This window comes from Myxine glutinosa, chromosome 5 (genome assembly GCF_964187855.1).
Source record: "Myxine glutinosa chromosome 5, kmMyxGlut1.1, whole genome shotgun sequence".
Lineage (NCBI taxonomy): Eukaryota > Metazoa > Chordata > Myxini > Myxiniformes > Myxinidae > Myxine > Myxine glutinosa.
Genome location: NC_136265.1, coordinates 97,528,739 through 97,547,085, shown reverse-complemented (window position 1 = coordinate 97,547,085; position 18,347 = coordinate 97,528,739). Strand labels below are relative to the sequence as shown.

General features: G+C 46.8%; 1 protein-coding gene across 1 annotated transcript in view; it reads right to left on the bottom strand.

The window, feature by feature from the left end:
* Positions 1–552: 552 nt before the first annotated feature.
* The window catches only part of LOC137427329 (uncharacterized), a 111,317-nt gene continuing 93,522 nt past the window's right edge, over positions 553–18,347 (bottom strand). The window contains exon 6 of the mRNA XM_078778385.1: positions 553–3,249. Coding sequence (XP_078634511.1) covers positions 1,037–3,249 — 2,213 coding nt within the window. The 3' untranslated portion in view covers positions 553–1,036. The remainder of the gene's footprint in view (positions 3,250–18,347) is intronic.

Genomic DNA, 18,347 nt, shown 5'->3' with positions numbered 1-18,347 from the left:
ATCTCCGCAAAGCTACATACCGAGAAGACGTTAGAGGATTGTTCACCATCGAACTTCATCTCTAAACGCCCGTGCCGATTCAAGAAATCATCTCCAAGGAGAACATTGGAGCACAGATTCTGCAGCACCATCATCTTAACATCCGTATACAATATATCATCAGCTACCAAGTTCACCACACAAAACCCTCTTGAGCTTTGCCATAGTGCCGCGGAAGCCCTGCACACGCGCTGAGTGGCCAAAACAGTGGGCCATCCGAGTCTTCTGACAAGAGCTTGACCAGAATATTCATCGGTGTCACAGTGGGAGAAATAGTCAAAGACATCGCTGGACACGTTGCAAATGAGGATATTCAACTTCTGTCGGTTCGAGACGTCAGGTACGGCTTCCATGTAGAGTTCTAAAGACCATCCGTATCCAGTGCGTCCATTGCTTATGGCATTCATTGCATTCGGGTCTCCGTTGAACCTCTTGGGTTTGAGAAGTTTATCCATGGCACTTGAGAGTCGAGATAGATTTCAATAAATTGTTATGAAATCAAGTCGAGACCTCTTTCCCAGATATGAGGCTTTATTGAAATCTATCTCCACATACCCTATAACACAAAATAAAAGAATCATTAGAACTACAAAGAAAGAAAGAAATAGCATTCCCAACTCATCTACAAGCACACAGTAACAACTAACATCCCATCATACCTTTCTCAAATGTCCGCCTACAGAATACAGAAGAGCAGCAAACTCCACCTCCCTTCCACACTTCACTTCGTTATAGATCACTCTTCAACTATCATCGCACAACCAAATCTTCCTCTTCACATTTCATCACAATGGACATTCACCATCGTATTTTCTCATGTGCATTGTAAGGTTGTATCATGTAAGGTTGCATGACGGATTAAAATATTTTCCACAAATTGTGCATTTGAATGGGCATTCGCCATTGTGAATTCTCATGCGTTTTTTAAGGGTGCATGAATGACCGAAGGATTTCCCGCAACTCATGCATTTGTACGGGCATTCCCCATTGTGAATTCTCAAGTGTGTTCCAAGAGTGGAGGATCGATTGAAAGATTTTCCACAATTTGTGCATTTGTATGGGCGTTCTCATTGTGAATTATCATGTGGGTTTGAAGAGTGAATGATTGATTAAAAGATTTTCCACAAATTGTGCATTTATATGGGCGCTCACCATTGTGAATTCTCATGTGTGTTTTAAGGTTGGATGATTGAATGAAAGATTTTCCACAAATTGTGCATTTGTATGGACGTTCACCATTGTGAATACTCATGTGTGTTTTAAGGTTAGATGATTGAATGAAAGATTTTCCACAAATTGTGCATTTGTATGGGTGCTCGCCATTGTGAATTGCCATGTGTCTTTTAAGGTGGGCTGACTGATTAAAAGATTTTCCACAATTTGTGCATTTGTACGGGCATTCGCCATTGTGAATACTCAAGTGTGTTTTAAGATTGGAGGATCGATTAAAAGATTTTCCACAAATTGTGCAGTTGTGTGGGCGTTCTCCATTGTGAATTATCATGTGGGTTTTAAGAGTGGATGATTGATTAAAAGATTTTCCACAAATTGTGCATTTGTATGGGCGTTCACCATTGTGAATTATCATGTGGGTTTTAAGAGTGGATGATTGATTGAAAGATTTTCCACAAATTGTGCATTTATGTGGGCGTTCACCATTGTGAATACTCAAGTGTGTTTTCAGGCTGGATGATTGTATAAAAGATTTTCCACAAATTGTGCATTTGTATGGGTGCTCACCATTGTGAATTGCCATGTGTCTTTTAAGTTGGGATGAATGATTAAAATATTTTCCACAATTTGTGCATTTGTACGGGCATTCGCCATTGTGAATTCTCAAGTGTGTTTGAAGAGTGGATGATCGATTAAAAGATTTTCCACAATTTGTGCATTTGTATGGGCGTTCTCCATTGTGAATTGTCATGTGGGTTTTGAGAGTGGATGATTGATTAAAAGAATTTCCACAAATTGTGCATTTGTATGGGCGCTCACCATTGTGAATTGTCATGTGGGTTTTAAGAGTGGATGATTGATTAAAAGATTTTCCACAAATTGTGCATTTGTATGGGCGTTCTCCATTGTGAATTATCATGTGGGTTTTAAGAGTGGATGATTGATTAAAAGATTTTCCACAAATTGTGCATTTGTATGGGCGCTCACCATTGTGAATTCTCATGTGCGTTTTAAGATGGGATGAATGACCAAAGGATTTCCCACAACTTGTGCATTTATACGGGCGTTCACCATTGTGAATACTCATGTGTGTTTTAAGGCTGGATGATCGATTGAAAGATTTTCCACAAGTTGTGCATTTGTGAGGGTGCTCACCATTGTGAATTGCCATGTGTCTTTTCAGGGTGCATGATTGATTAAAAGATTTTCCACAAATTGTGCATTTGTACGGGCATTCGCCATTGTGAATTCTCAAGTGTGTTTGAAGAGTGGATGATCGATTAAAAGATTTTCCACAATTTGTGCATTTGTATGGGCGTTCTCCATTGTGAATTGTCATGTGGGTTTTAAGAGTGGATGATTGATTAAAAGAATTTCCACAAATTGTGCATTTGTATGGGCGCTCACCATTGTGAATTGTCATGTGGGTTTTAAGAGTGGATGATTGATTAAAAGATTTTCCACACATTGTGCATTTGTATGGGCGTTCTCCATTGTGAATTATCATGTGGGTTTTAAGAGTGGATGATTGATTAAAAGATTTTCCACAAATTGTGCATTTGTATGGGCGTTCACCATTGTGAATACTCATGTGTGTTTTAAGGCTGGATGATCGATTGAAAGATTTTCCACAAGTTGTGCATTTGTGAGGGCGCTCACCATTGTGAATTGTCATGTGGGTTTTAAGAGTGGATGATTGATTAAAAGATTTTCCACAAATTGTGCATTTGTATGGGCGCTCACCATTGTGAATTCTCATGTGTTTTTTATGGTTGGATGAATGAACAAAGGATTTTCCACAACTTGTGCATTTGTATGGGCGTTCATCATTGTGAATTATGTTGTGTTTTTTAACGGAAGATGTTGTCTTTCCTTTGTGAGCCTTACGGATATTATTCTCTGCAAACATTTTCTTATGAGGTTTGTTGTCTTTGTAGCAAGTCCTGTTGATCATTTCATTTGGCGAATCCTGCGGGTGAGTGGCTGCGTCGTTGGTAAAATTAGGTGTAGTCTCCCTTTTACATTCAGTGGATTCACCTGTAAATACAATATCACAGGACCCATGAAAAAGATTTCAGATTCTGTTCAATACTCATAACATCATTCAGACAAATACAGCCAAGCCGAACATTTACGTTTGTATTTGGTCCACTGCATTAAAGAAAAAATATATTATTGTTGTAAATATAGAGGACAATAATGTTAAGAACTTTGGGTCTTTCCAATGATATTGTTGCGGATATGGGATTTGGCCTCCATCCATATCCGCTTGTAAATATTCCCCTATTTCCCCAATACTCCCCAACTATCCCCAATCCCCCATTCCCTAGTCCCATTGTCTGTAAACAACACTCTGTAGCCCCGACCTTCCCCTTTTTCCCCCATTAAATGTCGTGCCCAGGTTCACCGCATCTCACGTAGACAACTATAGGACATCTTGCTAGTTATTCTTAGTCTATGTCAGTTAAGGACTCGTTTCCATTAATTCTGACTCTTCGTTGCACCAGAATGTGATTGTATGGCACCGTTAGTAAGTTTAGGACCTCCCAATACCTCCCCGCATCTCTTCCTCATGGAACAACAACACCAACAACAACAACAGCGGTGGCGGTGCGGCGGCGGCGCGGGGAGTGTGCGTCCTCACTCCGGCTTGGTTAGCCGCCATTGAACATGTGCTCCGACGGGGTTACCACGCAGGGGCTCACTGTCAGCTCCTCGTCAAGGGCGGAGCCCGGTAACCCCCCGCACCCAATAAGAAGCGGCGGACCGATTCCATCTGGGGCGGAGCTAACGAGCCGAGGGTGTGTCACTCCCCGCTGGACATGCGCAGGAAGACGGAGGTGACGTGAGATGCGCCTCAGCTTGGAGAGAAAAGGACGCCACCCCCAGCGCGACAATACCTCCCCGCCTCTCTGGACCGGACCGGGTCGATTCTGCCCCTGAGCCAAGGTGCACCTTGAGCTATCGACTGCCTGCCCTCCCCTGCCATCAATCCCCCTGTGAGTCAGTCTTGTCCCGTTTGTCTGTGGTCTGTCGGGATTAAGATAAGACTGTGTCTAAGTGCTTATCTTTCTGTGCTTTACCTCTTGCCGTGTAATCTAACCGTTCTGCATAACCAATATTATATCCTCCTCCGGAGGTCTTGAGAACTGTACCCCTTGTGTCGTTGCCTTAATCCCAGCCGTTGTGTCCTTTCCTTCATTGATTTAGCATAGCGCGATTCGGCCAACGTTCGAGTGTAATCGGGTAACTTGTGCGAACACGGCGGCCATTCCGCTCGGTCAAGCAACATCTAAGTCGTGTCCGTAACAATTGGTTGTCAGGAGTTGGATTCGGACCTGGGACTAAATTTGTTAGGCCCAAATTTTGGAACACCAATTGTACTATTAGAGTAACAATTGGTGTCGAGGAGTGAGATTGGACCCGGAGCGCGTTTCACGCGCTCGAAATTATAACGGCGAAATTTGATTGCGTTTTACAAAAATAAAAACCCGAATTTTGAAAGTCGCGCTATGGCAGATCAAGACGGCTGGGTTCCGGTAGAGGAGAGTGAGGCAGGGTCGATCCAGGACCAAATTGAGGGACAAGAGGAGAGCGAAGCAGTGAGGGTGGCAGGTTCGCAAAATAGCGTCGTCGCGCACGAGGTTACGGGCGCGCAAAATGGCGCCTCGCACATGGCCACGGCGACCGCGCCCGCGACCGTAGTAGCGCCGCTGGTAGATTTGAACCTTTTTTAAATACAAATGAAGGCCCTTATGCCCCAGAATAGCGAGAAATTGAGGGAGGACATGGGGGCTAATAGTGAGCAAATGAGGGCTGATAGTGAGCGATTGGGTGAGCGATTGGAGGGCCAAATGGGGGTAATGAGGGACGAAGCGAGGGCTCAGAGTGAGCAATTGGGGGTAATGAGGGACGAAGCGAGGGGTACCGGTGAGGGATTAGACAATAGATTAGGGGAAATACAGGAGGGGTTAATGGGGGTAGAAAACAGAATGGCCGCTCAAGAGAATCAAATGGAAGGGATGCAAAAGGGGTTAGAGGGGTTAGAAAACAGTATGGAAGGCAAATTGAGGGACATGAGGGACCAAGCGGAAAGGGAAGTTAAACAAATGGGGCAGCAGATAGAGGGGGTCAGAATGGGGGTAGAAACCAAACTGGATGCTCACAGGGAGGAAATGGAGCAGATGAGGGTGACATCTGGGCAGGAGATGCAAGTGATGGGAGAAGAGATCAGAAGAGGTGTGAGTGAGGAGGTCGGAGGAGTGCGCGAGGAGGTGAGGCACTGTAAGGAGCACATGGAGAAGGAGGTGAGAAAGGGGACTGTAAAGTTACAAGGGGGCATAGAGGACCTGACGCAGGAGGTGGAACAGCTGACGGTGGGACAGACGGAGTTAGTGGAGCAGGTACAAAGGAACACTGCGGTATTAGGAGGGTTAAAAGCGACACAGAAAGAACTGAAAGATGACTTGATAGCGACGAAGAGGGAATGTCAGATGGTACGTGAGGGACTGACAACGAGGTTGGACGAGGTGACAGAGGTAATGGAGACGAAGGACCGGCAGGTGAGGACGCACATGGAAACGGTCAAGGTAGCCTTGGAGGACGAGCTTGAGGAGACGTACCGGGAAATAAAAGAGGTGAAGCAGAAATTAGAAGAAGTGGAAGAAGGGGTGAGCGAAATTAAGAAGCGACGGAGAGGGGATAAGAAAGAGATAAAAGAGGAGATAAAAGAATTGGTCCAAAGTCTGTGTTCGGATCGTGATGATGTGCTCATTAACCGGATGAGGGATTCGCAGGTGATGGAGGAGAAGCGAAGAGAAAGAGGACCCGGTGTAAGTGGTGACCAATATGGTCGTGCGTATGATGCGCCAGGTGATTTAAGAAGCTTGGGGGTCGAGATGGACCCGGGTGTTCGTGAGAGGCCGTTGGTGAAGTGTGCGACAGGTCTGGGGAGCGAAAAAGGAGGTGTGCGAGAAAGTCCGACTCTGGGGTGTGTGAGGAAAAAGTGCGTGCCAAGGAGTGAGGGTGCTGGCGAGAGTGAGTCGGTCGTAGCGCGTGTGCGAGGGAGCACATGGAAGCGCGGTGTGGTAAGTGTTACAGAGGGTGTGACGGGAGAGTGTGCGCAAGAGTGTGCGCGAGAAAGGTGTGTGACGGACAGGTGCATGGGGAAAGAGTGCGCTGTCAAAGGCAAGGAAGAATGCACGCCTGTGGTGAGTGTTACAGAGGGTGTGATGGGAGAGTGTGCGCAAGAGTGTGCGCGAGAAAGGTGTGTAATGGACAGGTGCATGAGGAAAGAGTGCGCTGTCGGGAGTAAGGGTGAGTACGTTGTCAAGAATGGAGGTGAGAGTAGTGAGAGTGACAAGGAGCGTGAGTTGGTTGTGACAGGTGAGCGAGGATGTACACCTGGAATGGTAGGATGCACACCTGGAATGGTAGAGCGTGAGTGGGAATGCACGCTGGAATTGGTAGTGAGGCACGTGGTTGGGTGTGCGAGTGAGAGCACACCTGTGATTGTCACAGAGGAGGTGACCGAGGAAGGGGCGCGAAGAGGTGTGTTGGTGAGGTGTGCGAGCGACGAATGTGTGCCAAGGTGTTCGGTGGTCAGGTGTGTGACCAAGGCTGGGAGTGGAATGAGTGTACCTGGGTGTGTTAGAGAAGGTACGACGAGGAGCATGGAAACAGCAGGAGGTAGGAGCAAGAAAGGGGTAGCGTATGCTTGTAAGCATGCAGGTGAAGCATCGACGGTAACCGGGTTAGAGGTTAGAACGACTTGTAGCCGAATCGGGCCCTCGGTGCGCATCGGGCAGCTTCGCGTGCCGCGAGGACCAGCGGGGATCCGAACCACGGCGGTTTCGAAAGAACCGCCGTACGCGATCCACGCCGGGCCGCGCTTTGAACGGCCGCGTCCGTGCTCCACTAGGCGGAGCTGGCAGCCCGATAGGAAGGGTCGTCATGGCGACCACTTTTTGTTGAGGCATTCCGGCAGGTCTCGCGGAGATCTCGCGAGATCTCGGAGACGGTGGGAGGGATTTTCGAAGCTCCACACGGTCTCCACGTTTTTCGAAGTTAAGTCTGTTCACAATTGTATTTTGTCGAAACTGTATTTATCTTTCGGTGTGTGAAGTTATTGTGTGCAACTTTGGTTGTTTCTCGGTGTTTATCTTTCATAAATTGATCGTCTGTTTGCCGTGTCGTGTCTTGAGGCCTTGTACAGTGTGCACTGTACAACCTTGAGGCTTTGTTTTTCTCTCAGCGGTCCGTCGTTTGTGATCCAATAACTACCGCTCCCAATGTTATATGTTTTATGTGTCGGTTTGTCTTTCTGTGTGATTAATGTTCGCTCTTTCACGAGCCTCGATCTTGTATACAAAAAAAAAAAAAAAAAAAAAAAAGGTCAAGATCGGGCCATGGGATGGCTCCACGCCGAGGTGGTGCGTGGGGTCTCGGGCCGGGTAAGCCCCCGTCCCTGCCCCGAATGCGGGACGTATCCAGCCGCTGGCACCAAACAACCCGCATTCATTGCTCGGCTTTACGAAGCCGGGCTTTGGACAGGAATTGGCGCACCGAGAGGCATTAGTGAGTAGACTGTGTGATGAGGTTAGTGTTTTGGCCCCAAAATTAGAACAAAAAACCAAATTTGATGATTGGCAAAGGATTGGCAGTAATGATTGGCAGATGATGAGTAGTGATTGGCAAATTTTTGATTTGTTGAAATTTGATGTGCAAAATTGGTAGTGGGAGATGCCCGATGTGGTGGGATGGCAACTCTGTCATCCCTCACAAACGTGGGGCAAAGGAGCACTAGTTTATGGGGTTGATGGCAGTGAAAACTAGCCCGGGTGGGTTAGGATATTGTTAGGGATCTAGCGAAGATGACATTAGGTAACGTTAAGGTTTAGATAGTGACTGATACCTGTAGTGGGGACGCAGGTAGATTAGTATGGATGATAATGACGAGGGAGCGCAATAGTTTAAAGGGAAGACTGGGAAGCGCAAGTTTCAGAGGGGAGTAGTTAGATGAGATGATGCTGTGTGAGAGCTGGACAGGTGTGTGGAGCAGTGTATGAGTAGTGAGTGTTGTGGATCAGCGCGAATGCGCTTGGGGAGAGAAGGGTGCAGGTGGCACCAGGTGTGAGAGCACAGGTGTGCAAGTGCAGGTGTGTGGAATACGTGGAGTGAGAATGGTGGAAATTGTGGAGTGGAGTGGATGGTGCGAAGGTGTGAATGGGGGAAGAGTGGACCCCCATCACGGATACCCGGGGCGGGTAGTGTAAGTGTTAGGTAGAGGGTATAGGTAAATTGTGGTTGGATATTGGCATTTGTGGTGCGGTTGCAGAATGGTATTGTGGATGGGTGCATTAGTGTTGTGGAAATGGCTGGGCGTGTAGCCTGTTAGTGTGTGTAGTTGGTTTGGGCACTCCACCACTGTGAGGATGTCGGCCAGGTGAGGCCGCAGGTGGGCTCTGGGAGCCGTTAGTGTCAGTGGGTGCCTGAGGATCCCGGGTGTGGATCGGGCAGCCCGTGCCAGAGAGGGCACTGAGGGGGTGAGAGGGCGAGAGGGCCTTCCCCAGTTAGTTAGGTTAGGGTGAGGAGCAGGTAAGCTCGGGTGGCAACTACAGTGGTGGAGGTGGGCAGGTGGGTAGACCTGCTGGGAGAGCTACAGGTCACAGCCCGGAAATTGTGCGAGAGCACCGAGTGTTGAATCGGGGGAGTGAGACCCCAAATTGAGAGGCACCACAGTTTGGTCAATGGGAATTGGTTTTTAGAACCCATAGTGTAAGTTGGCCAATGGATTGGCAGGGAAAGACCCCGGGTAATGTAAAGTTGTTAAAGTCATTTAGGAAATAGTTAGGATTGATGAACCTGTCGCACCATACGCAGCCACTTACCTGTGGTGATGATGATGACTCCACACCTGTGTTTTCTTTGTTCTGTGTGCAGGAAATGAGAATTGCTGTGTGGATTGGTGAGACGCATCACGACGTGGATAAGACATTGGGGTGATTCCATCTCTCCCTCCCTAGGAGGGACTGATGATGAATTGGTGATGGCAAATTTTGATGAGAGTTGGAAATGGCAAATTTGATTGGTTAGGAGGGAGAGAAGACGAATTTGGTTTATGGGAGGAACGGGGAAGACAGTAGGGACGTTTGTTGATTTGTAAAGTAGATGTTTATGGGTAGTGTTGTGTTTTGTGGATACAGTAAGGGGTAAGGGAGGGGCAATGTAGGTTACCTGGTGGGGGGGGGGGGGGGGGCGTACGGTAGGAACGTACCTGTCTCACCTGGTTCCCATGTGCCCCCAGTGTGCATCATCTTGTATTGCGTGCACTTTTGCGCCCTTACCACCTTACTCACTTGTCTTTTTCTTTTGTCTCCCACCTCCGAGGATCTGGCTTTGGGGCAGAGAGAGAGGAGAGAGAGGTGCTGGCTCCGCAGTTGTGGGCCTGCACTTTCGCTGCTTGCTGCCTGGATCGATACACCATATGGACCGCAATGTTTGTGGCCGCCCACCATGGACCGCAGTTCTTTTGCGGGCAAGCACCACCCGTTGATGGACCTATGGGTCAACGTGGCACCTATGCCATACAGGTGAACCACTAATAGTTGGCCCCCCTGACGGCCACAATTTAGAAATGGACGCGGTTGGCGCCTTTCTTTATTTTTGAAGGAAGCCAGAACACCAAGTGGGCTCCAAGGCAAGACCAGCGGCAGAACATCGGCCGGCTGTGACACCACCGGTGATTATTGAACACTTTATTGGTGCACCGGATGGTGCTGACTGTATGAATAAGGGTGGTGCTTTTGGTGCTTGGATGGGGTGCTCTGCACATTATTGAAGGCCGTAGGGCCACAGAGCACTCGTAGGTTGGTGTATCGATGCTGGCATGCGTGCTCTCTCTCTATGCATAACATCTGCATGTGTTCCTCCAAAAACAGGTCCTGGATCGTAGTGTAAATATCAGTGTAGTCTTGTGTAAATAATGCTCCCTACCGGCTGTATGTTTAGTTTGAGGATTCTTTCCGCGATTCGGTTATCCTGTGGGTGTGTTTCGGTGAGGAGAAGGGTGCAACGTTGCAGGGGGACATATTTACTCATTTGTGAACATCTGTAAAACTGTCGCACTCAGGGTTGAGTTAATAGTAGAGGGAACTACATCTGAGTGCCACACTAACGTAGGTAAAAATTTATCGGGTCGGGACGCCCCGAGGTAGAGAAGGGTGCAATGTTGCGGATATGGGATTTGGCCTCCATCCATATCCGCTTGTAAATATTCCCCTATTTCCCCAATACTCCCCAACTATCCCTAATCCCCCATTCCCTAGTCCCATTGTCTGTAAACAACACTCTGTAGCCCCGACCTTCCCCTTTTTCCCCCATTAAATGTCGTGCCCAGGTTCACCGCATCTCACGTAGACAACTATAGGACATCTTGCTAGTTATTCTTAGTCTATGTCAGTTAAGGACTCGTTTCCATTAATTCTGACTCTTCATTGCACCAGAATGTGATTGTATGGCACCGTTAGTAAGTTTAGGACCTCCCAATACCTCCCCGCATCTCTTCCTCATGGAACAACAACACCAACAACAACAACAGCGGCGGCGGCGCGGCGGCGGCGCGGGGAGTGTGCGTCCTCACTCCGGCTTGGTTAGCCGCCATTGAACATGTGCTCCGACGGGGTTACCACGCAGGGGCTCACTGTCAGCTCCTCGTCAAGGGCGGAGCCCGGTAACCCCCCGCACCCAATAAGAAGCGGCGGACCGATTCCATCTGGGGCGGAGCTAACGAGCCGAGGGCGTGTCACTCCCCGCTGGACATGCGCAGGAAGACGGAGGTGACGTGAGATGCGCCTCAGCTTGGAGAGAAAAGGACGCCACCTCCAGCGCGACAATACCTCCCCGCCTCTCTGGACCGGACCGGGTCGATTCTGCCCCTGAGCCAAGGTGCACCTTGAGCTATCGACTGCCTGCCCTCCCCTGCCATCAATCCCCGTGTGAGTCAGTCTTGTCCCGTTTGTCTGTGGTCTGTCAGGATTAAGATAAGACTGTGTCTAAGTGCTTATCTTTCTGTGCTTTACCTCTTGCCGTGTAATCTAACCGTTCTGCATAACCAATATTATATCCTCCTCCGGAGGTCTTGAGAACTGTACCCCTTGTGTCGTTGCCTTAATCCCAGCCGTTGTGTCCTTTCCTTCATTGATTTAGCATAGCGCGATTCGGCCAACGTTCGAGTGTAATCGGGTAACTTGTGCGAACACGGCGGCCATTCCGCTCGGTCAAGCAACATCTAAGTCGTGTCCGTAACAATATTCAAAATTTGGGATAAATCGATCCAATTATCAGTGAGAGTTCATGGTTTATTTTACTAAATTAACAGCTTTTATAAATGTGAATTTGCATGTGAAATGCATGATAGGCAGGATCTGCAAAATCTTATCGGCCTGTTCTGGTCACACAATTCATCAACCAAGTTTTGTTGGAATCCGTCAATAACTGTTTGAGATATCGTGCGATATCTCGTTTTTGGCCCCATCTCTCAATGCTGAAGAATCACTTAATAATTTGAGTGTGTGGCCTTGTCACACACCCAACCTGTCCACCAAGGTTTATCCGAATCAATCCATAACATTTTGAGATATCAACAGACAGACAGGGGTGAAAACATAACCTCAATCCACCTTTGGTGGCAGAGGTAACAATGTATATTCAAATCAAATGGTTTGTTCAAATCTTCCACCTAACGTTGAAGAGGATAATGTTTGTCTGAGAAATTCATCCACCATTGTGGAATTTTTTTTAAACGCAATTAAATCATAACGCAGGGTTTCTTTTCAGAAGGTCATCATCACATCTGGTGCTCATCTAGAGTGAGCGACGTGGACACTAATGCGTCGCCTGTGATGTCGTTGCATGCAAGTCCAGGTTAGAGACAAAGAAAGAGGGTGAAAAGTTGATTCATGAGGCCAAGAAAAAGGCCTGGTGTTCCCTGTTGTTTTTCAGGGGCAGTGCAATGAACACTTGTTCGGGAGTGACTTGATTCGTCGCTCCTCAGGATTCTTCTTCAAAACATCCACTTGGCTTTTTAATGCCTGTTGTTTCGGATTCAAAGCCAGGGCGAGTTTTTACCATGTCCAGACCTCTTCCTCATCACCTTGGCCTCTGGGTGAATTGATCCAAGCTCAAAATTTGGCTTGCATGCTCCACCCCACCCTCCCACACCACTCCCCAGTTCGGTGACACTTGCCAATGTGCATTTTACACAAACCATGCCTGTGTATTTGTGGTAGGACTACGAACTCGTGGGTTTTGGAGAACTTTAGGCCATCGAAGTAGAGGTGGGGCACGTGGCATAACTTGCCGGGGAGGCTGTCCAGCTGCATAGTAAGGGCGAGAGGCTGGAGAGAACCGACCATGTCGTGTTACTATAACCATGGTTCATAAAAAGTGGAGCTCCAGGAAAAGTTTTGAAGGGCCCATGTCAAGTGGCTTCTCCGCCCCAAACAAGCAATCTCATACAGTGTTCTGGAAAAATCATCCAAATCGTCCACGGCCATGACCGAAACGAAACAGACGGGCCTTTACATTGATGTTGCTGATGTAATGGATCAGTTTGGAGACATCAAGGACAGAGAAATGCTGTCACAAATCACCATCAATGCGGTGCAGGCTGCTTGCAAGCAGCCATAGTGGCTGTTAGGCAGTCAAAGATGCTTGTGTATCAAGAGAGGAGGTGAATAGTCTTCTTCTCAGATCACATTTAAGCAGGATGAACTTGAACTATAGATGAGGAAAGACAACCTAAGAATCACTGGTCTCACAGAGTCAGAAGAGGAGAATGAGGTTTTGATGGAAAATGTTCTGAAGGTAGCGACAGACACAAAGGGATGGCTCTCTCTTGCCGATATTTGAACTTGCCATCGTCTTGGCCCACCTCCCAGAGGAAATCAAGCCATTGCACTAAAACCAAGACAGACAATTGTACCTTTTTCCACCAGAAGAAGGAGAAATGAACTCTTTTACAACAGGTTCAAACTGAAAGGGAAGGAGGCATCAAGAGAGGTCTTCATCAACAGAGATCTTACTCATATGAGATATGCTGTCTTGAGTGCAGCTAGGAAGGCCCCCTCAGTGAAAAGGGTCAGCACCAAGAATGGAAACATCACTTGCAAAATGACCGATGACTCCAACAAAACGCTGCATACTCCTGATGATTTGTTTGATGTTGGCATTGAGGATGTGAAATGAGAGGAGTTTGGATTTCATCTCGTGTGATGACTTTACAACGTTTGTACCCCATGTCTACTTTTTTTTTTTTTAATGATTTGAGATGTTGATGACAATAATCCTTTGAATATCAAGTTTTTCAAAGTGTGTCTGAATAGTTTTAATTCAGCCTTAAATGAAGGATGTGAGAATGCATTTAATGTTTCCCACATCAATACATCATTCAATAGAAATATTGAGGGTCTCAGATTATTATATGAACATTGTGAAGAAAGACTTCCATATCATCGGTGTATCAGAAGTATGGAAAGTTTCATCACCAAATATGTTAGGTCTAGAAGGTTACTCGTTGGAATTAAATTGCTGCAATGTTGCAAGGCGAGGAGCGGTTGGAGCTTATATTAATTAGTCAATTAAATATAGGATTTTTAAAAGTGATGTGCACACAGAGTGGATTTGGCTTCAGACACAAACTAAAAAAAGAAAGGTTATTATAGGAGTTGTATATAGGAAACCAAATACAGATATAGTTGAGTTTCAAAATAGTTTGCTTTGAACACGAGAAAATATGAAAGGAGAAAAAACACCGTGTATTTTTATGGGCGATATCAACATTAATATTTATCATCCAGAACATTGTGCAGAATTATTTCTTTCATCACCACAATGCGTGGGGATGCTACAGTTAATATGACATGCACTAGTCACAAACTATTCAGCCTCTTTAATTGATCATACTCGTGTGACTCGGCATGCTCCGCGTGCCTCACCACACGTCGTTTCAGAGGGATAGGCATCGTATTTTGTGGATATATATATATACATGTATATATGCATATATATATATACAGTCACGTGAAAAAGTAAGTACACCCCATGGAAAGTTTTGACTTTTTCAACATATTTCAACATACAGCTATTTGATCTTCATTTCAACAATATTGATAGATAAAGGTGATATAATATAACAAATATCATGAAACATTTACATTTTGTAGTCCATTGTATCATTTAAATAAACATAAATGCAAATTTCGCATATGGAAAAAGTAAGTACACCCTTGGCTCTAATAGGTGGTATTGCCCCCTTTGGCAGAAACAACCTCAAGTCGGCGTTTCTTATAACTGTCTACCAGTCTCTGACATCGACTGGGAGAAATTTTTGCCCACTCCTCCATGCAGAATTCTTTCAGCTGTGCGATGTTTGAGGGGTTTCTTGCATGCACATCTCGTTTCAAATCCCCCCACAACATTTCGATGGGAGTTAGATCCAGGCTTTGACTTGGCCATTCCAGAACCCTCCATTTCTTTCTTTTCAGCCATTCCTTGGTGGATTTACTGGTATGTTCAGGGTCATTGTCATGTTGCAAGGTACACCTTTGGTTGAGCTTCAACTTTCCGACAGATGGCTTCACATCATACTCAAGCACCCTCTGGTACAATGAAGAATTCATAGTGGCTTCTATGATGGTGAGCTGCCCAGGCCCTGATGCAGCAAAGCTGCCCCAAACCATAATATTTCCACCACCATGCTTTACAGTTGGTATCAGGTTCTTGTGGTCAAATGCTGACTTTGGTTTTCGCCAAACATGTCTTCTGGTACTGTGGCCAAATAGCTCGACCTTTGACCCATCTGTTCAGAGCACATTGTTCCAGAAGTGCTGGTCTTTGCCAAGGTGTTCATTGGCAAACTTTAGTCTTGCCCTGATGTTCTTTCTGGACAGTAAAGGTTTCCTCCTGGCACACTCCCATGTAGATCAATTTTGTGCAGCCTCTTTCTAATGGTAGACTCGTGCACTTTGACATCAACAGTGGCAAGAGCTACCTGTAGGTCCCGTGATGACATTCTGGGGTTCTTAGAGACTTCTTTCAGCATCTTGCGGTCTGCTCTCGGGCTGAACTTGCTGGGGCGGCCTGGCCTGAACAAGTTGGCAGTTGTTTGGAATCTTCTCTACTTGTAGATGATCTTCCGGACAGTCGAATGATTGATTTCAAATTGTTTGGAGATCTTTTTAAATTCCTTCCCAGACTCGCAGGCATCTATAACCTTCTTTCTGAAGGCCTCAGAGAGCTCTTTTGATCTAGGCATGGTGACGCCGCACACTTCAACAACAAAGATCAAACCAAACTAAATGTCTGAGGTTTAAATAAGACAGGTTCCTCCAAGATCCTCTCTAACGTTGTTCTAATAATTTGCACATGAGCTGGTGCACCTGATTCTAATTTTAGGTATTTGAAGTAGTGATAAATGTAGGGGTGTACTTACTTTTTCCACATGTGAAATTTGCATTTATGTTTATTTAAATTATACAATGGACTACAAAATGTAAATATTTCATGACATTTGTTATATTACGCATACGTTTTTACGCATACGCATACGTTTTTAGGCATACGCATACGTTTATATATATATATATACTATTGTGGATTTGAGAATTGTAAATATCACACTGTGTAGTGTAATGAATCTTGTTGTAAATATCACCCTGGGTAGTGTAAAGGTCAAAGGTCGTCCTCCTAGTTAATCCATATACATGCACGTAGCAAATCATATATCCTTCTAAATAGTTATTTCTTATTCTATGTAGTTTAAGGCTCTGTTTCCCACTAGTTGACTCTGCATTGCATCGAATTGACATAAGATAGATCCCTCCAACACCCCCATGGCATCTTCGAAGTGCCAGTAACTTTGGGTGGGGTTATTGGCACCACCTTCACCCCAAAACTCCATTACGCACGCGGTCAAGTCGGGGAAGAAAGGCGTGTCTCCGCCCCTCGTGATCAGAAGGTGGAGCCAGCGAGCCCCCACCAGCCAATCAGGGCTGGTGAGATACCATCACGGGAGTGGCACGGATTGATCCAAGGGCGCGTTATAAAAGCGCCCGCGCAAGTCATTACAAGAACAAGTGCATGAGTCCAGTTGAGGAGAAGCGGAGAGAGGGATTTGAGGGAGGTGCGCTGAACCAGAGGCAGATTCTGCGGAGTAGGAAAAGAGCGTCGGAGACGCAGGAGGCGGAGGACGCGTGAGACAGCTGCCGGTGTGAAACCGAAAACGTGGAGCTGCCGGCTCCTCGCTGCCAGCCCGAAGCGGAGCTGTGTTTGCCGGGTTTTCGCCTCGACCCCAAAAGCGTGGATCGGAGCGCGCGCTTGGAGCCGGATCTCGACGCCTAGCATCTGCCTGGACCCTCCTCTGCCGTCCCAAACCATTCCTGCCATTCCATCCTTTTGTGTAAGTGAGTTTGTTTTGTGTGTTTTGTCCCTGGGTATAAGTAAGCTTGTATAAGTTAATATTTGCACTGTGTCCTTCTGGTCCTTCCATTCTTTCTGTCTTTATTTTCTTATCTTTCCTTCTCCTTGGTTCTTTTGATTGTGTACGTAAATATTGGTAATAAATTATATTTGTATTTCCTACCTTCGTTCTTCTTCTTCATGCTCGTCCGGTCATCTTTGTGATTTCCCCATTGAAAACGTGTGGTGCGATTTTGGCCAACGTTTCAGGATTGGGTTTAGTCTCTGCTAATGGTTCGTGCCGCGGTTGCTAAACCGCTCGGCAATTAACATCTGTCCGCGGTCGCGAACGGGGTTGCACCCCTGCCTCTCCGGAGGGAGCTGTGCAGCTTCAGGACCACGTCGGTCAGTCATAGATGATGGGATTAATCCCCCCTCGATAAGGGGAAAAGAGGCCGACGGAGAGATCCACAACAAATTGGTGCCAGGAGCGAGATCCGGACCTGAAGCGCGCTTAGCGCGCTCAAATTACGAGTGGCCCACAATTTTATTTAACATCCTAAATTTAAAATCGTGCCATGGATGGTCAAGGCGATCGGATGCTGGTGGGTGAGTCAGAAGAGGGGTTAGAGTCGACCCAGGACCCCAGGGAAAGGTATATCGGGGAGAGAGAGAGGAAGAGAGCAATGGTGATGTGGTTGAGGGGGTATCAGGTACACGAGATGGCGCCCTCGCGCACGATGTTGCAGCAGCACCAAATGTCGCCGCGCCCGTGACCGTAGCAGCACCGGTGGATTTGAACCTTTTTATGCTGCAAATGGAGGCCCTTATGGCCAAGATGAGTGAGCAACTGGGAGGCCAAATGGGAGCAATGAGGGATGAAGCCAAGGGTACCAATGAACAGTTGGGAAATAAATTTGAGGGATTAGAAAATCAAATCGGGGGAATGAGAGACGGGTTGGGTAGGCTAGAACAAAGGATGGGGGAGCGATTAGAAAATCAAATCGGGGGGCTAGAAGCTAAATTGAGGGTTTAGACAATAAATTTGAGGGTTTAGACAATAAATTTGAGGGGTTAGACAACGGGATGAAAGGGGTGAAGAATGGGTTAACGGGGTTAGAAAACACAATGGAAGGCAAATTGAGGGAAATAGGGGAGCAATCCGCCTGGGAAATTAAACAGATGGGAGATGAGATAAAGGAGGTGAAAATCGGGTTAGAAACCAAATTGGATGCCCAGAGGAATGATTTGGAACAGATGGGGGCAGCATCTACCAAAGAGATGGGAGAAATGGGGGAGGAGATCAGACGAGGTGTGGGCGAGGAGTTCGCGGGGGTACGCGAGGTGAGGAGCATATGGAGAAAGAGGTGAGAAATAGAACGGTTAGGTTACAGGGGGGCATAGAAGATCTGACAAGGGAAGTAGAGCAGCTGACGGTGGGACAAAAGGAATTAGGGGAGCAAGTGGAGAAGAACACTGCGGTAATCGTGGGGTTGAAGGCGACGCAGAAAGAGATAAAAGAGGAACTTAAGCGACAAAGAGGGAATGTCAGATGGTACATGAGGGGTTGACAAAGAGGTTGGACGAGGTAACAGAAGTAATGGAGACGAAAGAACGGGAGGTGAGGACGCACATAGAAACGACCAAGGTAGCATTAGAGGAAGAAATTGAGGGGGCGC